The 26,591-nt window shown below is 36.5% G+C and overlaps 1 protein-coding gene across 1 annotated transcript in view; it reads left to right on the forward strand.

The window, feature by feature from the left end:
* The window catches only part of Khc-73 (Kinesin heavy chain 73), a 959,680-nt gene that overhangs the window by 822,030 nt on the left and 111,059 nt on the right, over positions 1-26,591 (forward strand). The window contains exon 37 of the mRNA XM_090386270.1: positions 20,442-20,614. Coding sequence (XP_090242396.1) covers positions 20,442-20,614 — 173 coding nt within the window. The remainder of the gene's footprint in view (positions 1-20,441; positions 20,615-26,591) is intronic.

Genomic DNA, 26,591 nt, shown 5'->3' on the forward strand with positions numbered 1-26,591 from the left:
GTTACATCTTTAAGTAAATCACACATCAGTACATTGTGATCACTGCTACCTAGTGGTTCCTTTATCTGCAAATTCTTAATGCATGAATGATCACTGCTGATAATCAGATCAAGAGTGTTACTCCCTTTTGTTGCCTCTCTAACATGCTTCTGTAGATAACAATCATCCATTAAATCTACAAAAGCCTTGCTAATTTGCAAGTGACCAAGCCGCAAGTTCCAGTCTATATCTGGGAAGTTAAAATCCCCCATTATAAGACATTCTGATTTACTGGCCCACCCTATTTCTCTGTATAATTGTTCATTGCACTCATCAGAGTCGTTAGGACTGTAACAAACTCCTACCCTCATTTTTCTTTCCCAGTGCCAAACTGGCTCAACATTGCACTGTACATCTGTCAACTGGATGCACTTCCTTAGATTTTATGTTTTTAACTACCAGCATAACCCCTCCTCCCTTCCTATCCTGTCTATCCTTTCTGTACTCCCCAAATTCCAGTTCTGCAGCCCTTATATCTGAGTGGCACCAAGTCTCTGATATCCCAACAATATCCGCCTTGGATGTCATAACCAGCACTTCAAATTCATCAGATTTGTTTACTATACTGCTAGCATTGGTTTTCATGCACCTGTTCTTACTCTTAATTATGCTAACACAGCCCGTGTATTTACTTGTTTCACGACCCACAGCAGTTCCTGAAATCCCCAGCAACCTGCTTTCTGGGCTGTTGCTCATTCCAATAGAAGCAGTGCAAGAATCATTTCCACCTCTGCCTGCGGCTACTGTTAACCTATTGGCTTGTGAATCCCCCCCCAAGCTAGCAGTTTTCCGACCCACCTAACATTGCCTCGATAGCATCAGAAAATATTCTTGCACCCATTCTATTTAAGTGTATCCCATCTCTGTAGAAGCAGTCTCTCCTGTTAGCGAGCACAGACCATACTGAGAAAAATTCTACCCCGTGAGCCCTGCACAATCTCTTCATGGCCATATAGATTGACAAAGCTCTCATCATATACTCTCTCCTATCATGTCTGGGCAGGATTGCAGACAGTATCAAATTTAACCCTAATTCGCGACTTTCTTTGAGCATTGACCTGTACTTGCTTAGTAAATCCATAGATCTCCTACACTTAATGCCATTAGTGCCAACGTGTACGACATCACCTTTTGTGCTCTTAAAAGATGATATCTGCTCTACAACATCATAAACTTTTTGCCCCTGGCAGACATACCCTGGTCCTATTCCACCTATCTTTTTAGCACAATATATTTCTTGTTTCCCTGACAGTTGAGTCACCATTTGTTTATGTAGCATGGATTTAAAAGAGCAAACTGCAGGCAAAGGGCAGGTAGAGAATGCTGTGTAGGAACTGTAAGCAAGAGAGGAGAAGTAGAATGGGGGAAAACTGGAATCAGTTTTCCCCCATTCTACTTCTCCTTTCCTTTCCTTTCTTCACATCTCTCTCTCATAAAACTAGTAGAATTGAAGGCAGAAGACATTAGAGAGGACAGTCTGATTTGCACATGGCAGTACAAATAATCTAAAAAGTTATCTTTAACTGTCTCTTAACTTTCTCTGAATCTTATAATATACAGGGTGATTCACTACCAGTGTGACAAACTTGCAGGAGGTGTAGAGGGCACAAAGACGAATCGGAATCACATAGCATTGCAGGGTCCGAAATGCCTTCGTCATGCGGTAGAGGACGTTGAACGGGAGGTCGCGTGAACAGCGATCCCACTGGAAGTCAGCATTTGCGAACTGTTTCTGTTGAAGAAACCAAGTAGCAAAAGTCCTCCAGAGTGGATAATCCACAGGCTCCAATGATTGGATGCATTGCAGATGGTATGAACTCATTTGGTTTGTTGACAGTATCTTCCATACAGTGGATTGGGAAATACCCAATCGTTGGCCTATCGCTCGATTACTCGAACTCGGATTGCCTTCTGCAAGACGTAGGACATTCTCCTCGTTGTCTGGCGTCCTCGTCATTCGCTCTCGATTCATGGTACCTCTCGTGAAACAACCAGTCTCACGTAACCTTCTGTGCACATGTGCGAAAATCGTATGATGAGGGGCACGCCTGTGCGGGAAACGTTCCTGGTACAAGCGCAGAGCGGCGCGCACGTTACAGTCCGCAGCTCCATATGCGAGGTGCATGTCGGCCAGTTCAACATTTGAATACTCATCCATCCTACTGCCTTGGGAACCGGTTCGCAAATGCTGACTTCCAGCGGGATCGCTGTTCACGCGACCTCCCGTTCAATGTCCTCTACCGCATGACGAAGGCATTTCGGACCCTGCAATGCTATGTGATTCCGATTCATCTTTGTGCCCCCTACACCTCCTGCAAGTTTGTCGCACTGGTAGTGAATCATCCTGTATATATCAGTGAGAGAGAGAATCTGACTTTCCAATTTATGAACATCATACATCCTTGATAAGCAGTTCATAAATGAAGGGCAATTTTACTATAGATATAACTGGAGGTATAAGCCAAAAAATTTTTTCATGTCTTTGTTACAGTATGATTAGTACTTGAATGGTCAGGTGACACAAAGAAGCCATTGACTGATGCATTCTTTATTTAATGCTTTATTTCTACATTATTTTTTTTCCTTGGTTGCACATCGCACACATATTGCTTCCAGTCTTTCATCAGAAAGACTGGTTTTCTTTTTCACTGTTAGTATTACTTTTCTTCTAGACAACTACTGACTCTTTACAAATCTCAAATCTACCATACCATGGAATATTTTTCCCACAACTGGGGTTGGTGCCTCCAAAACCTCTCAAGCTTCTAGACTTCATTCAAAAGAAGGTGGTCAAGTTAATTAATGACCCATCTTACAAAGTTTCTCCACGTTCCATGTCACAGCTGTTCAGTTGTTGCTGCATACCTTTTCTATAGATACTTTCATGGGTACTCTTCTTCTAAATTGGCATCGTAATTCCACTGCTCTTTTCCAAACTGATCTTAACACATTCTACAACCAGTCAGCATCCATTCACTATCCAATTCCAAACTCACAGAACCAACTTTTCTTCTTCCTCACTTCTAGAACAGCTTCCTCCACGTGTATTTCCTAAAACTGGTTACAATACCTTTCACGTTTGGAGTTTTCATTAAATGCACACACATGCAGTGTTACTTCCTAGTAAAACAAAATGCAGTATGTTGATATATCATGTTGTTCTAGGATTGATAAGGTTTCCTCATGAAATTACCAGTGATGAGACCCTAGATTCACTGGATTGGAGAGTTTGTTCTGTATTTATTTATTTATTTATTTATTTATATTTGAAGAGTTGTTAGTTATAATTATACTTCAGATTATATGCAAATGCATATTGTGACTATTGTAGTTGTTAGTGCATATAGCACAAATCTTACAAGTTATTTTTTTATTTTTGGTATTTAAGAACATTAGCAACTAAGGCCATATTGCTCCGTGAATATGCGGTGGTCATTCCCTGACCTTTCCGCATCCTCCATATTTGGTGGTGACGGGCTCAAACCCCGGTCTAATCAAGAAGCGTGTGCTACCCACTGCTGCTCCTTCCCACCTGGCTACGGAGGCGCCTAATCTTACAAGTAGTACTGCGTATTCCTTAACTTGATAATTTTTTAAAATGTTGATCTTGGAACTACGTAAGTCACTGTATTGCAATTAAATTAGAATGGGATAATATTTCACTGAGTGCGGGAAAATTTCTCAAATCAGCATGGGAAATGTTTTACCATTTTTATATTGATTCTCATGTGTTGACTAGATCACATGAAACATTTTTAAACATGCCAAAACTTAAATCTGTTAGTAAACTTCGTATGGAATTGTGGCTTTCCAATCATGGAAAAGATTTTACTATGGATGGCAGTATTGTGTTCTTTGTTGTTTGCAAAACAATGTTCCATGCAAGTAAAGATTCTAGATTGACCAATATGTGAAAACAGCATCGCACATTATCGCCAAGCAAGGGAAAAGCAAGGAAACACTTCCAGAGGAGTCACTTTTAACCATGCCATGTACTTCATAAGAGAAAAATGATTTTTCAAAGAATTGTGTCTTGCCCTGGTAAGCAGCAGTATCCCTTTCAATTAAGTTAAACAATCAAGTCTTCAAGCAATTTTTGAAAAAATATTGTATAAATCAAGATATTCCAGACGAATCTACCTTGAGAAAGAATTACTTTAGCGCTGTTTATGATTACATTATTCGCAAAATCTGTCAAGATATTAGAGACAACTACATTTGGATGTCCATCTGTGTAATAAGACGTTTGTACCTGCTATATTGCACATTTTATATGTGGAAAATTAGAAACAGAACCATCGCAGCTGTATTTGCTTGTAAGCCCTTGAAAAGTTGAATTACTCTGCAATAGCGAGATTTTGTAAGGATTCTTTGCAGTTATTATGGCCAGAATCAAACCATAGCGAAAAGTGTGCATTTTTGTTAGTGATGCTGCTTTGTGTACGGTAAAAGCCGCTCCTGCATTACAAGTTTTCTATATAAATCTGATCCATATTACTTGCTTAGCCCATGACTTAAGTAGGTTGGCAGAGGCAATTCAGGAAAAGTTTGGTGAAATGAACACCCTTATTCTAGTATAAAAAAGGTTTTGTCAAAAGTACCTTTGAGAATAGCAACTTACAGAAATATGCTACGTACACAAATGAGGACGTCTGTAGGGAAGTGGAGGCCAGAAGCTTATCAAACTCTAGCAGGGAGCTAAATGATTTTGTAATAACTGAGAACAAAGTGAAGGAGAAATTGTTGAAATTGAAATAAAAAAAAAGGCACCAGGGGTGGATGAGATCTATCCAGTTATATTAAAGGAGGCAGCAAAGGATGTAAGCAAACCCTTAACAATAATTATGAAAGCTTCTTTGGATTCAGGGGAGGTCCCATGGACTGGAGATGTGCAATGTGTCACCAATTCACAAAGGGGGATCAAAGGGTGACATGATTAGCATTGGCATTAGTAGAGGCATGTGATGCAAGAAGGCAAGCTTGTACACCATCAGCTAAAAAAAACCTTCCCAGTTCACTCATCCATTTCTCTCCAAACGTATGTCTACTTCTGCCTTGAATCTATTTAAGCTGTCAACTTCTACGACAGATGGAAGTTTGTTCCAGCAATCAACCAAGTGCTGGCTAAAGGCAAATTTCTGTACATCTATTCTATTCTACAATTGTCTTTCCACAATTTGAATTTATGTCGTCTCAGGTGAGTAATATAGGCAAGAGGAAGAATCCCATCAGCATTGAGCCAGCTCAAACCATTCAAGGACTTGTACACCTCAGTCAGATCACCATGCAGGCGCCTAGTCATCAGACTCTGCATTTTGCAAATCTTAAGCCTTTCTTCGTAAGAGCACCCATTTCTTCCATTCACTAATCTTGTCCTTCTCTGTACTCGTTCCAACAGCTCTACATCCTTCCTAAAATGAGGCCTCCAGACCTGTATACAGTACTCAAGGTGTGGGCTGACCATTGCCTTATACAAGGGGATAATCACCTCCTTGTCCCTGCTAGAAAAGATTAGTTACAGACCTATTAGTTTAACATCTGTTCCAGGGAAAATAATGGAGTCACTGGTTAAAGAAGCATTGCAGGTTCATCTAGACAAAACTGCAGTTATAGTTCAAACACAACATGGATTTGTTAATGGTAAGTCTTGTCTGACAAATTTCATTGGATATTATGATGTGGTCACAAAGAAACTGGATGCAAAATATAATTTTGATATCATATATTTGGATTTTAGGAAAGTTTTTGCTACTGTTGCACATGGAAGACTACTGTACAAATTGGAGCAGTATGGCATTAAGGGCAAGTAGTTGCAATGGATAAAATGACGGTTGAATAGGAGAAGACAGAGTGGTAATCAATGGACACTGCTCTTCGTGGACTAATGTTATTAGTGGCATCCCCCAGGTTTGGTGTTGGGCCCAGTGTTGTTTTTTTGTATTTATCAATGATATTGATGAAGGTATATCAGGATTAAGTTTGCAGACAATATCAAAGTTGGCAGAGTTGTTAATGACAGTAATGATAGTATACTACTGCAACAGGATCTAGAAAAGTTGAGCAGATTGTTTGTTTGTTTGGTTGTTTTTTTTTTTTTTTTAAGGAGCATTAGCAACTAAGGCCATATTGCTCCGGGGATATGCGATGGTCATTCCCTGACCTTTCTGCATCCTCCGTATTTGGTGGTCACGGGCTCGAACCCCGATCTGATCAAGAAGCGTGTGCTACACACTGCTGCTCCTACCCACCTGGCTACGGAGGCACCAGTTGAGCAGATGGGTTGAGAAGTGGCAACTTAAGTTTAACATTCACAAATGTTTTTTTTTTTTTTTTTTTTTGTTAGTGCATCAGCTTCTGTGGCCATAATGCACCTCCCAAAGTTTTTGCATTTTACTCTGATCCAAGCCCGAGGCAGGATTCGAACCCGCGACCTTTGAGTTGCCAGGCATGCACTTTACCCACCTGGCTAGCCCGGGCGACTTGACAAATGTAAAGTACTGCATATGGGTAGCAGTAACCCCAGCATAATGTACCAACTGTGCGGTACTACACTCAAGGTAGTAGAGAATGAAAAGGTCTGGGGGTAATTGTGCAGTCAGATATGAAGTTTTTGAGCGGTGCAGTCATGCTGCAAGAGTAGCTCATGGTGTCTTGTCAATGATATACAGAAATTTTGCTAGCAGGAATAAGGAGGTGATTGTCCCCTTCTATAAGTTCAGGCCACACCTTAAGTACTGCGTACAGGTCTAGAGGCCCAATTTTAAGAAGGATGAATAGCTGCTGGAACAACTGCAGAGAAGGACAACCAAGATTGGTGAGTGGAACAAAGGGTTGCTCTTACCAAGAAAGACCTAAGTTCTGCAAATTGCAGCATCTGGAGACTAAGCACCTGCGAGGTGGTCTAATTGAGGTGTATAAAGCTTTGAATGGTTTGAGCAAGCTCAATGCTGATGGGATTCTTCCTCTTGCTCAGATTACTCACCTGAGTGGACATAAATTCAAATTGTGGATAGACAATTGTAGAATAGATATGTGGAAATTTGCCTATAGCATGTGGGTGGTTGTTAATTGGAATAGACTTCCAATCTCTCGTAGTGTAAGTAGGTAAGTAGGTTGAAAACTTAAATAAATTCAAGGCAGAACTAGACAAGCATCTGGAGTGAATGGATGAGTGAAATAGGAAGGGGGTTTTTTTTTTTTTTTTTTGGCTAATGCTAATACTCTTTTCTCCCCTCCTGTTCTCACAAGCTGGAGAATGTGGTTACAAGCGGCATTGCTTTATTTTAAAAATTTTGATTCTGAAAAAGAATTAGTTGATTCGTTGGATAGTATGCATTCAATGGCTACTGCTATTGCCAAGGCAGTGCTTCCTGATTCTTTGACTAGAAAATATTTATTGTTCATCCAGACCAATTTCAGCTGGTTACCTAGTTGTATAACTGAACTTGAAACAGCCCGGTCACTTCTGTAGAAGCAGAAAGGTCATTCTCTGTGTAAAAAATGATTTTGGACAGTAAATGCCACAAATTTACAATGAGTTTGAATTTACAATCACTTTGAGAAATATATTATTGTGTATTGTAACAAAAATTATTCCAGCTATGAGTTTGATATGGAAAACTTTTAATAAAGATGTTAAAACTTTTCATAAATGGTTTTATTACTTTAACATATTGAATACGAATAAATTGTGGTTCAGTTAATTGTAATAAACGAGTAGTAAATGTAAAAAATTGTAGTGTTTATATTAGCATTTTGGTGCCTATTTGACCTGTTTTTTTTTAGTGCATATAATCTGATGAGTAGTTATAATAATGATGTATTACACTGCACAATAAATATCATGAAAAGCATTTTTTATGCTAAATAAATTAACTAGCAAAATGACTTAATAGACAGACCTCTTGTCCCTAGCCTTATATTAAAATGACTACATACATTGTTAAATGTATTAATTGTATTAAATGTGGATATTAAATGTGTTAAATGCAAAATGTAAATTGTAAATTATTAAATGTACATACATTGTTAAAAGTATGTACAGTGTATACATTGTTAAGTACTGAATAAATAGTTAAATTATTATTATTATTATTATTGCAATTTCCATACCCTTATTTCACAAAAGTTTATACTCTGCCTACTGCTAGATCAACAAGAAAATGGAGAAATTATCATAATACAACACTAATTTTATAAAATGAAACTGTATACTGTTATGTGCTGCTTAAATATAATTAAATACATAAAAATGTTAAGTATTTCATTTTCATTCATTTTACTTTCAAAAGGCAACTGTGCAGTTGCTGAAGCTGAGGAAAAGTTCGTAAAATTGAGATCTTGAGTTGTAAATTTAAGGTTTTGAAAATTCTTCATAAGACTGAATGTTTGTAAATCAGGTGGTTACTGTATTGCTTTTTTTGTATTAGATATATTGTATGTGCATTACAAGACTAATTTCTTTGTACATAAATTCACTTTGCAGTGCACCGTGAATATCTCATTTGTCTCCTAACTTTTTCTTTTTTATGTATGTTGTGTACACATACAGGCAGGGGCGTAGCTACCATATAGCAAAAGTAGGCAAAGACTAGGAGCCCTCCTTTGCCAGGACCCATAAACAGATGCAAGTAGGGGCCACCCCAACTACACTAGGGCCTATAGACAGATGCAACATGTAATGAAAATATTTTTCTCACTGAGCACTTCATCTAGAATAAGGAAGGAATTCTTATATCTTATTGCCAAACCATAACAAACCCAGGGCAGCAGTCTTTATTTTGCTTTTACAAATGCAACTTTGTATAGTAATCAGACACCCGTTCAGTTACTGTATATGTGTATGCATTATAGCATATGGTGTTCAGGATTCCTCAACTTGACAGGAGGACAAGTAGGATAGGCCCCATGTATACGAACATTTAGCCATATACGGTAGTCAAAAGTTGTTAGTTGATTAATTTCAATTCATGTTTGTTCAAGTCATTATCAAAGCAGCAACTGACATACAAAAATGTATTGGTTTATTATTGCTATTTGTATTTAAAATATAAAGTTTAAAATTAAATTAATAAAATTTTTAGTTAAAAATGGATGGAGGAGGAAAAGGAAAGAGTGGAGCACAAAAAAGAACAATGAAGAAAGCAAAAGAACAAGCAGTCAATAAATTACCTAAATTAGATCATTTCTTTACAAAATACAGTGATGAATTATGTCCAGAAGAAGGTAAAGAAAAGCTTGAAAAGAATGAATCGGAAAATGCGGAAAAGAATGCTGCTGGTGTAAATATATCTGCAGATCATTAAAATCAACGGAGGGTCATGAAACGAAAACAATTCAACAATTATAAATATGCCTTCATTAGAAATTAGGCGCCTCCGTAGCCAGGTGGGAAGGAGCAGCGGTGCGTTAGCACACGCTTCTTGATTAGACCGGGGTTCGAGCCCGTCACCACCAAATATGGAGGATGCGGAAAGGTCAGGGAATGACCACCGCATATCCCGGAGCAATATGGCCTTAGTTGCTAATGCTCCTAAAAACCAAATAACAACAACAACAATTAGAAATTAGTGCTGAACGCACTGCACCATTTATTTCCTCAAGAATACGTGAACCTCAACATTTCCAATGAAACATAAAAAAAACATTATTTGTTTGTCACCTCAAGAAACCTAAAATATTCTACTTCAATGTATGGTCCAATTCCTTGTTTGTGGCTATGCTACTCACGTATTTTATATGCTGCATATTGCCAACTGTGCTGGCTGTTTTCAAATATTAAAAGTCAGTGGCATTCTGGACTACGAGATTGGAAAAATCTATCTTTTCGGATAAAAACTCAGTGTTTCTCAACTTCATATCGAGGCATGTGCTATACATGAAATGTGGCAAAAGAACACAACAATTGATAAAGATCTTGAGGAACAAGTAAGATACAGATCCTCATTTTGGAAAATGGTACTAGAACAGTTATTTCGGATAATGCTTATGTTGGCTAAAAATTCTTTAGCATTTTGCAGTCATCAAGAAGGATTTTTGGAAGATTACAATGGCAATTTTTTATCACAAGTCCATTTACTTTCCTACTGTGACGACTTAATGAAACAAATTATTAATAAGCCATCTGGTTCAGTAACTTGTTTAAGCCCCCTATCCAAAATGAGTTAATAGAATGTTTAGGTACCAAATTAACAAAAGAATTAACACTCAAAATTAATGAACGTAAATGGGCCTGTTGTACTGGAATCTATAGGAAATGATGCAGTTATATATATTAGGAAATAATGTGGTTATATATATCCAGTAAAATATCTAACTTTAATTATAAATAGTTTGGAGTTTTCAAGGTTGAACGTGCCTCTTTATCAACAAATAGAATGGAAACTTTAGAGATAAAAAATTATATTAACGGACACAGAGTTGTGTGTGCAGTGAAAAGTGTGAGGGCATGAAGTAGGCCATTCAACTATTAAACTGGTGTTCGTTGTTGCTGCATGGATGTGTGTAGTTTTGCCTCCGGCACTTATCTAGACTTAAAACAGTTGCCTCCAAGATGAGGTGTAGTCTCGTGCCTTTGCAGCGGTTCATGGCTCTTGAATTACACAATATATTAAGTGACTAACCAGAGACAGTGGCAAAAGTGTCGGGACTGGCCAATCACTTCATAGTCGCACTTGGGATTGAGGTCATGGTGGGTTGACCAGAAGTGTTCTGCGATTGTGGACTGGTCAGTCTCAGCAAGGCGAATCGATCTGTCGTGTTCTGCAAGGCGGTCTTGAAGACGTCTCAACGTCTCTATGTAGCAGCTGTCACAATCTTTGCTGGCCAGGCGGTATACTACACCGCTGCATAAGAGAGAGGTGACTGGAGTCTTTACGTTGGAAACTAGAGAACGTTAGTTTCTACCAGGCAACTGCATGTATTTTATGTGGTATTCTCGGAGGATTTTCAAGATCCGGCGCAACATACCCAGATAGTAGGGAATGTAGGTGGTAGGCACATTGTCCTGAGTTGATGGCGGTCTCGGGTGGACTGTGAGCTCCTGCGCTTGTAATAAGCACTTGTCCAATATGGGTTGGATCGCCACAATTGATCAAGTCTGTCCTCACTCTGGAAATCTCATTGTGCCTAGCTTCATTTGTGCTGGAGTGAATCCAAACCCTGGAGATTGGAGTGTGGGCAGTGCTGTTGAGATGGCTAGGGGCATGGCCTAATCTGTAGTTGGTGAACTGTCCACACTACATTGGCTTAAGGTATGCTGAGGTTTCTATATGTGGGACCACGCATTTTACCAGGACATCCAAGAATGGGAGAGATCCATCTACTTCTAACTCTAGAGTGAACTGGATGAACACTGACAAGGAATTGAGATACTCTGGCAATGCTGTTTCAGAGCCACATGGGATGATGGTGAAGATGTCATCGACGTATCTGCACCATGTTGTAATAGGTACTGGTGGGTTCAGGAATATCTGTTCTTCCATGGCGATGTTAGCCATGACGGAACTAACAGGGGCACCCAGGCAGTGCCATGTACCTGCTGGTATAAGGAATCCTCAAAGGTAAAGATGCTGCCTGACAAGCACAGGTTGAGGGCGGTACAGATGTCATCTGTGGACAGTGATGTTCTGTTTGGTAGGTTTGGGTCATTCTCTAGAAGCCTCTTAGTGCAGTTTACAGCCTGTTGGACTGGGATCGATGTAAACAGGGACACTACATCGAATTACGCCGTAACCTCGTCAAAAATTGAGAGCTCTTTAATAAGGTGAATGAACTCTCCGCTGTTAGTGACAGTGTGGGTGGTATTTCCTACAAGAGGTGTAAAGAGTCATGCAATATATTTGGATGGTTCATATGTAGGTGCATTGTAGCAGGACACAATGGGTCAGAGAGGAACACCTGGCTTATGAATCTTAGGTAGGCCATAAAACTGGGGTAGTTGGCAGCCTGTGGCATGAAGACGCCACTGAGTTGGAGCAGAAATTTTCTTTTCTTTAAACCATGCATAGACAAGTTTATTAACATATGACTCCAGACGTCCTAAGACTTTGATGGGTGGATCCGTTATGGATTCGTAGATGTTGGGGTCTTGTAGGAGGACCAGGGCTTTCTCTAGGTAGGCTGACCAGTCTAATATGACAGTGCGACGTCCCTTGTCAGCGGGAAGCATTACAATGGAAGGAGGTGTCCTTTCTTGAGAGGAAAGCGGCATGCTGTCGGTGATTAAGGTTGGAGCGGGTGGGCAGCGTGCATCGAAGGATGGAGGCCGTTTTGAACGGATTTCATTAGACACTTCTTCAGGGAGGTTGGCAATGCTTGCTTCTACTCCCATAATAAGCTGTGTGATTGGTGGCTTCGACAGCACGACAGTGAACTTCATTCCGGCTGTCAAAATGTTGAGCTACTCGGCGGTTAATTGCTTGCTGCTCAAATTTAGAACGAAGGAAGCAGTATTATTTGAACGGGTGTTCATTCTTGAGGAGTGGGCTTCTCTGCTAAAATTAATAAATTTCCGTTGTTGTCACGAACGATAAGCATCAGAGATACAGTTAGCTTGGTGACAGATGGTATGAATAACGTTAGAAAATATTATAGGTGAGATCCTACCTTGTAGTTCCTGCAAGAGTCTAGATTTATTGTAGTCAGCTCTCTTGATTTCGTAGTGGAGATGAGTAATCCACAATTTCAGTGGTTGTAGGCTGAGAAACATGCACAGTCCATGTGAGGGTTGTTAAATGGGACTTTATAGCGGAAGCCTTTAGGAATGATGCGGTTGGTTTTGCACCTATGCGCAAAGCACCAAATGTTGTCTGTTGCGGGCTACTGAACTGAAGGACTTCTGCAACTGAACGCAAGTACTGTAAACATTTTGGCCATAAAGAGATTGTTGTTTGTTTGTTATTTGGTTTTTAGGAGCATTAGCAACTAAGGTCACATTTCTCCGGGGATATGCGAGGTCATTCCCTGACCTTTCCGCATCTTCCGTATTTGGTGGTCACGGACTCGAACCCTGGTCTAATCAAGAAGCGTGTGCTACGCACTGCTGCTCCTGCCCACGGAGGCACCTAAAGAGATTGTAATGTAATCTCTTTATGGCTAAAACGTTTATTTATTATTATTTTTTTACCCTGCCCAATTCAGCTGCCTCGGCCGAAAGATCATTTAGTAAATTACAAATAATAAAAGTAGACTGTGCAATCTTGGCTATTGAGCATAAATATGCCAGTAAAATGGATTTAAAAGATATTATTAATGATTTCGCAAATGTAAAAGCGTGAAAAGTAACATTTTAACTTTTTTCGTGAATTTATTAGTTATAGTATAATTTTTTATGTTTGTCAAATTGTATTTAATAAGTAGTATATTGTAATATTAATTTTCATGTTTTTAATGTTTGTAAAATTATAAAGAAATCATAAATAAAATACACATTTATGTTATTAAAATGATTCAACATTTTTTTTATATATTATACCTAATTAAATTTATTTTAATAAAAATAAGGAGCCCAAAAAACTTAGCTACACCATTGCATAAAGGGTGTTTCAATTTAAAGGTAGCTGTATCTGACTTATAAACTGATTATGTGGTTATATAGCGCAACCTTGATATACTTCACCTGGTTATACCATTTTTTTGGATATAATGCAAATGTGATCATGTCCCCCAAGAGGGATATAACAAAAATACAAATTTCACAATAGACACTAGCAAAAGCAAACCCTATACCTCATAGAGCAGATGACTTTGGACCACTGAGCTGTTGTATTCTCTTCTACAGTATATTTCCTCAATTAGGCAATGAAATTTTTATAAACAACAGTAGCAGTAGTTATCCAAGAAAAAATGTTGTTTCCTCTCTCTCTCACCTCATGTTGGAAATGCAATAAAAACAAAATAAAAAATATATCAACAAAACATTAATTCCATATGGGATACTGACAAAATTAAACATTTTCCTCTGAGAAGAAACCACATACCATATTTGGCAGATATGATATATATTCAGTTATAAATTTTGATATACGAGAGCGTGTGACAGTCTTGATAAGGATGAAGCCACATTTAGAATGGCAAAAACTGCTAAAGGCATAATGCATAGTATCTATGAATCAATAAACAGTTTGCATTTTTTTTTTTTTTTTTTAAGTTGCTGCTACTTCAATAGTTAGTGTTCTCCATAATTATACTGCTGTACTGTAAAATTCACTTCTGTTGTTTATAACCCAAAGTAGTCAACATTCTGAAGTCCTGAACAGATTGTTCATTTACCTCCCAGAATACCACACAATCCTAACCACACAGCCAACAAGCTTGATCTTTTTCTCACAAACAATGCTTTAAAGCACACAGCTGAGCTGAGTGCTTAGAAGCGTTGAAGTACATAGGTGAGGTGAGTCTCTAGGCACCTCAAATCATAACTTGGCGATGGTCTCTTCTCCAATGGAGCCTTTCTCTTGTGGCTATTCTCAACCTCATGTTGTTTGGCATTACGTGAATGCATCATGGGATGATCTGCGAGCTTTCTTTACTTCTTTTCCTTGGTCAGATTGCTGTTTTAAATCTTCTGATGTCAGTGTTTGCTCAGATCATGTCAGTGAAATTATTCTTGTAGGGATGAAATCCTTTATTCCACACTCCACTGTAAAATCTTGTCCTTTATTTATACAGGAACTCCCCGACTTATGTAAGGGTTGCGTTCCGTGGAACGCTATGTATGTTGGAATTTCCCTCATGCTGGTGCAGCACTCGCAGTTGTGCTCGCTTAATTGATTGAATCAAAAAAGAAATGTTCGACAAACATGTAAATAGAATTATTTATTGTATTTATTCAATATTTTATCTCATGCGTAGGAAAAATTACAAAAATCGTGCAATTCAAAAAAATTTCAAAATTATAAAATTACAAAAAAAGAAAGGAGACAGGCATAACATCAGTAAGTTTTACCTCTCAAGCATTGTTGCCAGAATTGATGTCTTTAGCTGATAAGTATGCCGCTGCTGAGGTTGAGGACTGTGGCGATTTTGAAGAAGTCGGTCACTCAACCTTATAAAGGAACATATTAGTGGGTGACTGAATGGTGGCTTTTTTCTTTTCATCATAGATTTCTTCGTAACAAGCAAGTATATCATTCACTCCTCTTTTTAAGAATCGTTCGCTGTCAGGATCCATCTTCTCAAACCTCACCATTGCTGATGCAATTCCACGAAATGCCATTGCCATCTCTCTGGTGATGAAGCATCTCGGCTCCTCATTTGGTTCATTTTGAGCTTCGTCAGCAGTTTCTTCTTTCACTATTGCTGCCTGCAAGTCAATAAGTTCTTCATTAGATAATTCCTTCGCTTCTTCCTCTATTAACTCCTCCACATTTTTGGCATCAACCTCCAACTGAAGTAGCTCTGTAACCTTTACAATTTTTTTTCTGTAACCTCTTCATATGATTTGTCTTTTTCAAATCCTTCGAAGCCTTTTACGTGCCGTGGACATATTTTCTTCCATGCTCCATTTAAACAACTTTTAGTAATTTCCACCCATGCCTTATTAATATTTAAGGTGGCATGGTAAATATTTTAAGCTTTCCAAGTCTCTTAACGTAAAATTTTTCTCGTCTACGGCAGACAATGCCTGAGCAAATGTTGTATGTAAATAGTATACTTTTAAATTCGAAATAGCTGATTTGTAGGATGGATGAGTAAAGTCGTGTTTGGCAGTAGAAATATGACTCTCACATTCGAATTGAAATCATCTAGCATTATCTAGTAGAAGCAAAATCTTGAAAGGAACGTCATTGTCTTTGCAATATTTTTCAACCTCGGGAATGGAGCAGCATTTAAACCAATCCTTAAAGAGAGATATTGTTATCCATGCTCTCTGGTTCACTCGGAAATGCACGGGTAGGGTGGCTTTATTGATGCCCTTAAATGCACGAGGATTTCCAGAATGGTACACAAGCAGTGGTTTTAATCTGTAATCACCCATTGCATTAGCCCCAAGCAAGAGCGTGGCCCTATCTTTTGATGCCTTGAAGCCTGGCATTGTATTTTCCTCTTTGGCAACGTATGTTCGATCTGGCATTTTTTCCAATACAGAGCAGTCTCATCAACGTTAAAAAGTTTGCTGCGTTGAATAGCCGTGCCTTCGTCGATAATTTTTTCCAACAAATCACATCACAAAATTTCTCTGCAGCTGCAGAATCGGCGCTGGTGACTTCACTGCATACTTTAACATTGTGGAAACCAACGCAATGCTTGAATCTATTCACCCGTTGCTTGCCACGAACTTGGGTTGGGGTTCACCATACTTATCCTTAATATCTTTATAAATACTTGTTTCTTTGGCTTGAATGGTCATTAAACTTAGGGGCACTTGCTTCTGAATCTGATTTTCCCTTCATATTATTAACAGCTATTCCATCTTTGATGGCGCCTCCGTAGCCAGGTGGGAAGGAGCAGCAGTGCGTAGCACACGCTTCTTGATTAGACCGGGCTTCGAGCCCGTCACCACCAAATACGGAGGATGCGGAAAGGTCAGGGAATGACCACCGCATATCCCCGGAGCAATATGGCCTTAGTTGCTAATGCTCCTAAAAACCAAAACAACAACAACATCTTCGATATAGCACTTGAATGCTGTTTTGTGATCGCTGTTTTTGATCTTAAGTGCGTTTATCTTTTGACATGTTCTTTTATACGTGCACTATCCTTTAAAATAGTATTCACTGTTGAAGCAGCGAGACCTAATTCCCTTACAATAGATGACAAACTTTGTCTTGCTTCATACTTCTTAATCATTTTCATCTTCATTTCTAAATCAATTTTGTTTTGTTTCCTGGCACTACTACCACTTGCACTTTTCGTTGGTCGCTTTCCCTTCACCATTGTAATAAGTAAATAGGAATGAAGAGACGATTCTGAAAATTTGTTTTTTATATGATTGAAGATTTCAGTGAAGGGAACACATTTCACCATAATAGTGTGAAAACCCACACAATTTCAGTTATCAGTATTATCGCAAATGCAATAAGATCGAGTTTACTACCCATTTATAATTAGATGCACTAACAGAAAAGCCCAATAAACCGGAAAGTGCATATTGTTTTTTGGTCGTAACCTCCAGAAACGTCCTTTAGAAAAATATCACAAAGGCATTCAAAATTGATTCTTATAACGGAACATATGGAAAGTTTATAACGGAAAGTTTAGTGCAATTTCCATTATAAAAATGACCTTTTAGAGAGATAAATAATTTAGTTATATAGCGAAATTTTCAACTTCCAAGGACTTGGAACAAATTACAAAAAAAAATAAATAATAATAATAATAATAATAAAAATAATGTGTTATTGGGTTCACATTACAATATTTTCACGATACCTCCATTTATTCCTACGGGATGCAAAATATGTTTCCACGATTTTTTTAAGTTTGCACCGACTGGCAAAAACTTATGTAAAGTCAAATTTACATAAGTTGAGTATTACGTAAGTCGGGAAGTTCCCGTACCTTAGTTTTCCAATAAATGTGCAAAGGCTTTTCAAGATAAGAATGTGGCATATCAAACTGACTTGTATCCAAATCTCCAGGTTCATTTTCTGCCTATACTAAAGCTCATAACAATTGTAAAGCAGTTATTAATCAGTCCAAACTAGATTTCAAACAGGCTAAGAGTAGAAAACTTGCTTGTTGTCCAAATGATAGTCAAGCATTCTGGTCACTTGCCAAGGCTATTGGCCACAACATTTGCCCATCTCTATTCCCACCTTTATCAAAACCAGTTGGTTTTATTGTCACTTCAACCAAAGATAAAGCTGACATGCTAGCATCCTGCTACCATTCTAACTTGTATATTGATGATCTTGGTAAACCATTTCCCTTATTCCCAGTAAACTTTGTTCAATCCTTCCTGTGGTCTTTCGTCAAAAGGATGTCAGAAGAATTTTGAACAGTATTGATGCCAAGATAGTGCCAGGTCCTGATTGTATTTCTCCACTTGTTCTCAAAACCTGTGCTCCTGCGCTTACTCCTATTCTGTGTCATCTTTTTTTTCACTTTCTTATTCCACAGGTGTTTTCCCTTTTGTTTGGAAATTTGCTCATATCCAGCCATTTCCTAAAAAGGGTGACAAATCCCTCTTATCCAATTATCATTCCATTGCACTTCTACTCTTTCTAAAATAATGAAGAAATCTATTAAACACGAACACCTAAACTATCTAGAAACCTTCCAAGTGGTCAGCCATTATGGATTCCATCAGTGTCAATCCACTGATGATATACTGGCTTATGGTACCCATCTGTGGACAAATTCAATGGAAAAAAATTCAAGCAGTTGCTCTCAACATTTTAAAGGCTTTTGGTCATGTTTGTAATAAAATTCTTCTAAATAAGCATCCCTCTTATGGTTTGTCATGTGTTGTAATTGGATATCTAGTTTTCTCTCTGACCGCTCACTGCACATGATAGTAGATGGCTCTGCCATCTAACTTCTTGCCTAATGCAAGTGTTCCCCGAGGTTCAATTCTCTCTCTCTCTCTCTCTCCATAGAGATGATAGCAAATTGCATTCCACCTTCCAGTTTGAGAAACCTTGTCCTGCACAAACAGCTTCAACTTCTCAAATATCCACTACTAATTCCGTAAATGCTAATCTTCAGGTAATTTTCCAGTGGGGCAAAGATAACTTAGTTGATTTCAATCCTTTTAAAACTCAGTCTTGTCTTATATCTCGCAAAAAGAATTCTGCTCCTATGCCTATCTTCAATGACACTCTGATTTCTAGACAAGATCATATATCTCTATTGGGATTACCCTGACTTCTAATCTCTCTATTGGCATAAGCACTTTACAAATATTGCTTCCTCTGTATCTGAAAAACTGGATTCTATCTTTCGCTCACAGTATTACTTTTCTTCCAAACATTTGTTTACTGTTTACAGATTGCAAATCCATCCTACCATGGAATATTGTTCTCACATCTGAGGTGGTGTCCATAAAACCTCTCTCTCTCTAAATTCCATGTAGATACTTCCATGGGTGCTGTTCTTCTGAATTGGCTTCTATAATTTCCATTCTCTCTTCCAAAGCAGTTCAAACACGTTACAACCAGTCAACATCGTTTTACTGTTCAACTTCAAACCCACACAATCAACTTTTCTTCTTTCTCATTTATTCTTTTAAGTTCCCTTTCATGGAACAATCACCCTTCATACATATTTCCTGAAAATTAAAATCTACAAAAATTAAAGTCTAATGTCAACAAGTTCTTCTTTCATGTTCTCAACCCATGCACATACTGAGTGCTATAGGTTCTAATATCTCCCATGCTTAGGATTTTCATTTAAAAAAAAAAAAAAACACCCTAATTTGGAAGAGTAGGATCATTATGTGAAATTGACAATTTTGAAATGTTATTTCAATATTAAATTATTACAAAACTACAGTAATAGTGCATTTGTGATTTAAAACATTTAACCCATTTCATCCACTGATGGCAAAAAGAAAAACAAAACATGCAAAATAAAATATACTTATAAAAATTCTTGTTGAGTGGGTTATCTTTTAGTTATTGTGTCGTCATGTTAAATTTTATTTTTGGCTATAATATGCTTTGCTTATAACCCTAGCGTTCAAGTTGCCCCCAACATCTGTGTTATATTGCACTGTTCTGATTTGTGGTATTTGTTTCAAACATATCGAATGTCCCTTTTTATTCAGTCTGTGAGATTACATTCAAATTTGGAAATCAGAAATAACAGCGAGTCAGTTATAATATCACAGTTAAGTCAGTTAAGAAAATCTTCATATAAACTGTGCCATTTTTCCTTGGTGTAGTTATCATTTCAAAATTGCATTCCTCAGCTGTAAAGTCAAATTTTCCAGCAAATTAACGAGCAGTATGTGCTTGACGTATAAATTGATCCCATTATTTTACAGTTACCTTTCGCATCATGTGTAGTCATGTATTACAGTGAAATCTGCTTCAGAAAACAGTCTACTTTTAATTCAATTATTCCTGTCTTTCTTTTAAACTTTTACATTGTGGCATTTTATTACACTGCACAGTAAACTGTGAAGGAAGTGGCAAGCATGTGCAGTTCCCTGACAGGCATAAGTGATGATGTGATATCACTCTTATTAATGTTATGTTGATTTCTACTTGTAAATTTCTACTAATTTCATTAATTTTTAAAAATGTCAAAAATGCAATATTCTTGACATTATATCAGTGTCAACTAATGTCACTTAGTTATAATGTCAAGAATATTGCAGTCCCCTCAATGACACTATAACCAAGTTTGACTGTGCTTGTAAACTTTTTTTACTTTCAGTAATCAAGACAGTTAATTACTAGCCTATTGAATTTTATTTAATTAATAGTCTAATTTAAAAAATCTGCTACTTTCAGACGAAAGCAGGCACTCCTAGCATAGTTTCCAGTGGCTATGGTTCTCAGGGTATGTCTGCCACACCAGTTTCATTAGAAGATATCACTTCCCTTCGCAGTATTAGTGTAGATGACACTCCTGATAAAGAATTTATTCCCATAAATCATAAAGAGTCATTAATAATTGAAGAATGGTGAGTAACAGTTAATCACTTAGGTTACCAAAAATAACCATCTGGATAGCTCTGTAACTCTTAAAAAATATTTTTATTGCGTTTGAATTGCAATATTAGTTTTATAAACTTGTTTCACATTTGATAGAACAAGTTTATAAAACTGATACTGCAATTTAACATGTGTATAAAACTGATAAACTTTTTAAATTTTTAAAAAAATTATCTGGATATGTGGTGATCCATATGTCTGGGCAACATCTAACAATTAAAATACAAAGAATTTTTCAAAAATCAGTGGTGATTTTTGAAAAAGGGGAATTTTTTCAAAACTGAAAGAAGGAAATTTTTTCTCAAAGCTGAAAGAAGGGAATTTTATATTTCACTGTCACATAATAAATATTTTGGTTACATCACATAATTACATCATTATACATCACATAATAAATATTTTGGTTAAACCTATTTTTTTTTTTTTTTTTTGATAAATTCCTGGCCAAGTTTAAACTGTTCTATTTGATATGTACAATTCTACTGAGATTTCAACTTCTGGAACACAGATCTAAGAACAATTGTACTTAGACCTGTGTATAACAATATACATAGGTCTAATTAGTACTTCAGAATGATGTTCCAGTCCTTTATGAATAATTCAGTCTTACAACATTAACTTAAAAGAAATAAATAATACCTATATGCATAACAAGAAACTTACAGCCACCGAAACCACAACGGAGTTTGAAAATTTTGATTCTTTTTTTATAAAAGTATTTCACATAAAATTACATAATAATAAATAATAAAGACATATTACATCATTTGTGATTTATTCGATCCTAAACAATGAAATTGGCATATAATTTTGCTTTTAGGCTGCTATTGCATCACTTGTCATAAAATTGTGGCATTTTAATAATAGCCTGCCAACCTGCCAATTCAAGTAAGTCCTAGAAAAAAAAGTGTTAATATTGCAATAGCTAGGGAATGATATTCTAGCCTAGTAGTGGTGGCTAACCAGTAGTATACATACAAAAACATAATGCAAATGGCTAATCATAAATAGTTCATACCAATGTTCTTCAACTTTTTGAACTCTGGGCCACCACATCATTCCTTGTAAGCCATGGGGGCCACCCCATTTATTTAAACTTGTGTATTTACTTTATCCAGATTAAACAAAAGTAGTTGCTTAACTGTTGTAGTTCGAGTTATCATTTTCAAACATATTTAATAACATTTATTATATATAGCAGGGGTGGCCAACTTAATTTGTGGTGCAATATACTTTTTTTCTTCAAAATGTGCCGCAATCTACCATCTCAAGAATTTCATTGGACATGGTTAAAAAAGTTAATCAATACATTGAAAAATGTTGTTTATAAATATTAAAATTAAATACAATTCAGAATTCTTATTTTAAATACAATCCAGAATTCTTATTTTAAATACAATTCAGAATTCTTATTTTAAATACAATTCAGAATTCTTATTTTAAATTCATACATATTTAAATTTTTAATTTATGTGAAGTTTGTGTCTTCATGTCATCTGCCATACTTTCAAAATTGGGGATATACGGTGATAAGGCCAACCGTAAAGAATCTTATGTATCCAAGTCTGTAAGAGCGAGGCAATTCTTTGTCTTTGTTTGTTTCAAATACAAAAAGACCAATTCACATAGATATGTGGAACCAAAACAGGAATTTAAAAGTTCACTGCATTTTTTTACATTTGGGTACTTTTCTTGGCAAATATATTTCCAAAAGTCTTTTTCTGATAATCTGGCTTTTAGGAAGATATCATTTTGAAATATAATAATTTCATTTTAAAGTAATATTTTTAATATTTTTTAAAATTTGCAAAATGATGAATTCTTTTTCTTTGAGGTCCTTAGCCATTGCCAAAAATTTATATTTATATGCAGAAATACTACTAATCATGTCATCCACATTTTTATTTTTTTCTTGTAATTCAAAATTCAGATCACTTAATTTACCAAAATCTGCCAAAAAAGCCAAATCACACAACCACTCCGTATCTTGTAGCTGCTGATAATCATCTCTCCTTTGATCAATAAAATTTTTAATTTAATTCAGCAAATTTCGAAATCTCTGTAGAAACTTACTCTGATTCAGCAACGCCACCTCACATCTGTTTGTAATATCAGACCTGATTCATTTTCATCGAGTTGTATTTTGAAAAGTCTCCTTTGGAGAGATTTTCCTCTGATGGAATTCACGATTTTTAAAGCTATGTCCATAACACTTTTAGTATTTCATCTTTTGCTGGCTAACACTTGTTGGTGGATGATACTCTAATAACTCAAAAAATCTGGGAATTCATCATCCTTTTGGCACAATGCGATGAATCTGTTAAGATGCTTCATCATTGCTTTAGCTCCATCTGTTGTTATTGATACGAGCTTAAATAGTGGTAATTTAATTTTTTTCAATAAAATTTTTGAATGCGCTAAATATATCAAGACTTCTAGTTCTTTCTTTTAACAAAACAACCATACCCAGCAGTTCTTCTCTAGTGGCAGAATTATCAAAAACCATACGAATAAAAACAAGCAATTGAGCTGTATCGCTGACGTCTGTAGATTCATCCAGTTGTAAAGAAAAGGACACACAATTAGCAATATGAGCATGCAATTGTTTGCTCACATTTTTACTAATTTTTTCAATGCATCACATCACAGTATTTCGAGATAATTACAGATCTTGAAGAGCACTTTTAATTTCATTTTTCTTCTTAAAATTTTCAGAGCGAATCTGTTATTTCTAAAAATTCATCTTTGATGAATTGTCTATCAGAAAATGGTTTGCATTTTTTTGCAAGAAGATGAATTACTTTAAATGATGCTACAGTTACTGCTTTAGACTGTAAATTAGGTGTCACAAAAAATTTTGTTGTGCAAATAATCTGGATATGTTCTTTTGATTTATTTTTTCTAAGGTCACTATTAGGTGTAAAATCTGATTGGTATTTACCATGGAGTACATTGAAGTGCCTTTCTAAATTTCCTTTTTTGGGTATACATTGCAAATCAAACAGCAACATTTTTCTTTTATCATTACAAAAAAGTATTCTAGTTCCCACTCTTGATGAAAATGATAAGTTTTACTCTTTTTTGTAGTATTCATTTAAATCAAAGGGTATCAAATTAACATATAAGTACTGCCCAGTTATTAATATTAAATAAGCTAAATAAGAATTCAACACGTACACTATGCTCTTCACAGTGTAACTGCATAAATTTTCACTAGACAGCCTAGTTGCTGCGCAGCGACAAGAGTAGTCACGTGATTCAACAGATTTGTAATAAGTGAGATGCATAATAATAATAACATTTAGATTTTGACTAATCTATTTTTCATATATATTTAAAATTCGTCATGATCGACCGAAATTAAAGCCGCGATCGACTTGTAGAACCCAATCGATTTGTTGGCCACCCCTGATATATAGTACTATAAAATTTCTCAAAATATGAGATGAAGCCCAAAATACCAATTTTTTTGGAAGCCTCTGCAGAATAAGTAGTCCACGGACTAGATTGTTCCTAGAATATCCATAAAATGAGTTGGGAAATGCAATGTTATATTAAAAAAAAAAAAAAAAGAGAGGTTTTTTTTTAATTTGAAAAGAGATTTATTTTATGAGCTGTCATTCACATAAAGCAGTGAAAACCAAAGTGCAGTGGTGCACAAAATTGTGTCAACAAAGTGCTTATTGGAAACTATCAAACATGGTTACCTTTTTTTTTTTTGCAAATTTGTGAAGTCTATTTACTAATTTTAGTCAGTTTTTTTGTTTTTTTTTTTCCTATAGAATGCAAAATTTGATTTGTTATATTTGTGCCACATAGACTGTTCTAGTCAATCAGTTGTAAAGAAAATTTGGCTGCAGTCAGTTTACAGTTTTAAGGGATCTGAAACACACACACATGTGAGATCAGCAATGAAGAAAAAAAAAAAACAATACAGGTAGGAATCATGTTAGTACACCATTGCAGGACTGAGTTTTATTTTAAATCACACTCACAGATTCTGAAGCAAAATTTTCAGCATTGATCACCAAGCTGTGTTGCTTCAAAATCCAATAGGAAGTGAATACCTAACAGTGTGAAGGAAACTATAAAACATGGAGTGTGGTACAGTGGTATGTCATCTATGAAAAAAGTCATCACTGACTGAAGAAATATAATAAAAACACCTCTGCTAGGCTCCTTGTTATTTAAAAACAAAGGGGTAGATAGACACACAAACAAAGGGGTAGATAGACACACAAACAAAGGGGTAGATAGATACACAAACAAAGAGATAGATAGACTGAAGTTTAAAATGAGAGCTCCAAATGCCAAGTGATACATAAACATTTAAAGGTGAGTTTCAAGGTCAGTTTTATTAGAAGCAAAATCCATACCTTCCAGCAATATTCCACTCCATTTCACACAGCTAAATATATACGTAGAATTACATAGATAATAAGACAAATAATACTTGTCAAAACTTCTAGAGAATTATCAGCTTTTTTTTTAAATTATTATTTAATTCAGCAGGTGACAGATTCTTTCTGGAATTCTATAAGATCCAATGTTTATCATTGCTCTGATTTAAACTCGTCAAGGATTAAAAAACCTCCAACCACATTAAATTGCAAAGAAACATACATATCTGGTATCATGAGCCAAAAAAAAATTCCACTTTGTGCTTAGAGTACAAAGTATTAATTTTATTATCAGGTTTCACAAGTGAAGATCAAATTGCCTTCCTCTTGTTATTATTATTTATTTAATTGTTCACATATTTTGTTAATAAACTTTTATTGTACCATGAACAAAAGTAGGTTATGTTCTATACAGTTAATACAATTATTATTATTAGTAGTAGTAGTAGGGGAACATGCTATGTAAAAAGGATAGGTGGAACAGGACCAGGATATGTCTGCCAGGGGCAAAGGTTGATGACATTGTAGAGCGTATATCATCTTTCAAGGGCACAAAAGGTGATATAGTTGTACACGTTGGCACTAATGATATTAAGAGTAGGAGACCGGCAGAATTACTCAACAAGTACAGGTCACTGTTGAAAAAAAGCCGAGAATTAGGGTTGAATTTAAAAGTGTCTGCAATTCTGCCCAGACACGATAGGAGGGAGTATATGATGAGAGCCTTGTCGATCAATTCGGCCCTGGAAAGATTGTGCAAGGCTCAAGGGGTAGAATTTTTTTCAGCCTGGACTGTACTTGTTAACAGGAGAGATTGCTTCTACAGGGATGGGATACACTTAAATAGAAAGGGTGCAGGAATATTTGCTGATGCTATCGAGGCAGTGTTAGGTGGGTCGGAAAACTGCTAGCTTGGGGGGATACAAAGACTAATAGTTTAACAGTAACCGCAGGCAGAGGTGAAGGTGATTCTTGCACAACTTCTATTAGAATAAGAAGCGACCTGGAGCGAGGGGTGTTGGGGGTTTCAGGGACGGATGGCAGTCATCATGGAATAGTTAGGTATATGGGATGTGTTAGAGTAACAAGGAATAGGCACAGGAGCATGTATGCTTGCATGTATACCAATGCTAGAAGTATAGTAAATAAATTTGATGAATTTGAAGTGTTGGTCAAGACATCAAAGGCGGATATTGTTGGGATAACAGAGACGTGGTGTCACAAAGATATAAGGAATGCAGAACTGGAATTTGGGGAGTACAATGTGTACAGAAAGGATAGACAGGACAGAAAGGGAGGAGGTGTTATGCTGTTAATTAAGAAAAACATAAAATCAAAAGAAGTGCATCCAGTTGATATAGATGGACAGTGCACTGTTGAGTCAGTTTGGTGTGACATAAGCACTGCAAAAGCAAAGATAAGAGTAGGAGTGTGTTATAGGCCTAATGACTCGAATGAGTACAATGAACAATTGTACAGAGAAATAGAGTGGACCAGTAAATCAGAATGTCTTATAATGGGGGATTTTAACTTCCCAGATATTGAC

Source organism: Mastigoproctus giganteus, chromosome 12, assembly GCF_048544385.1.
Source record: "Mastigoproctus giganteus isolate SK-2022 chromosome 12, ASM4854438v1, whole genome shotgun sequence".
NCBI classification, from domain to species: Eukaryota; Metazoa; Arthropoda; class Arachnida; order Uropygi; family Thelyphonidae; genus Mastigoproctus; species Mastigoproctus giganteus.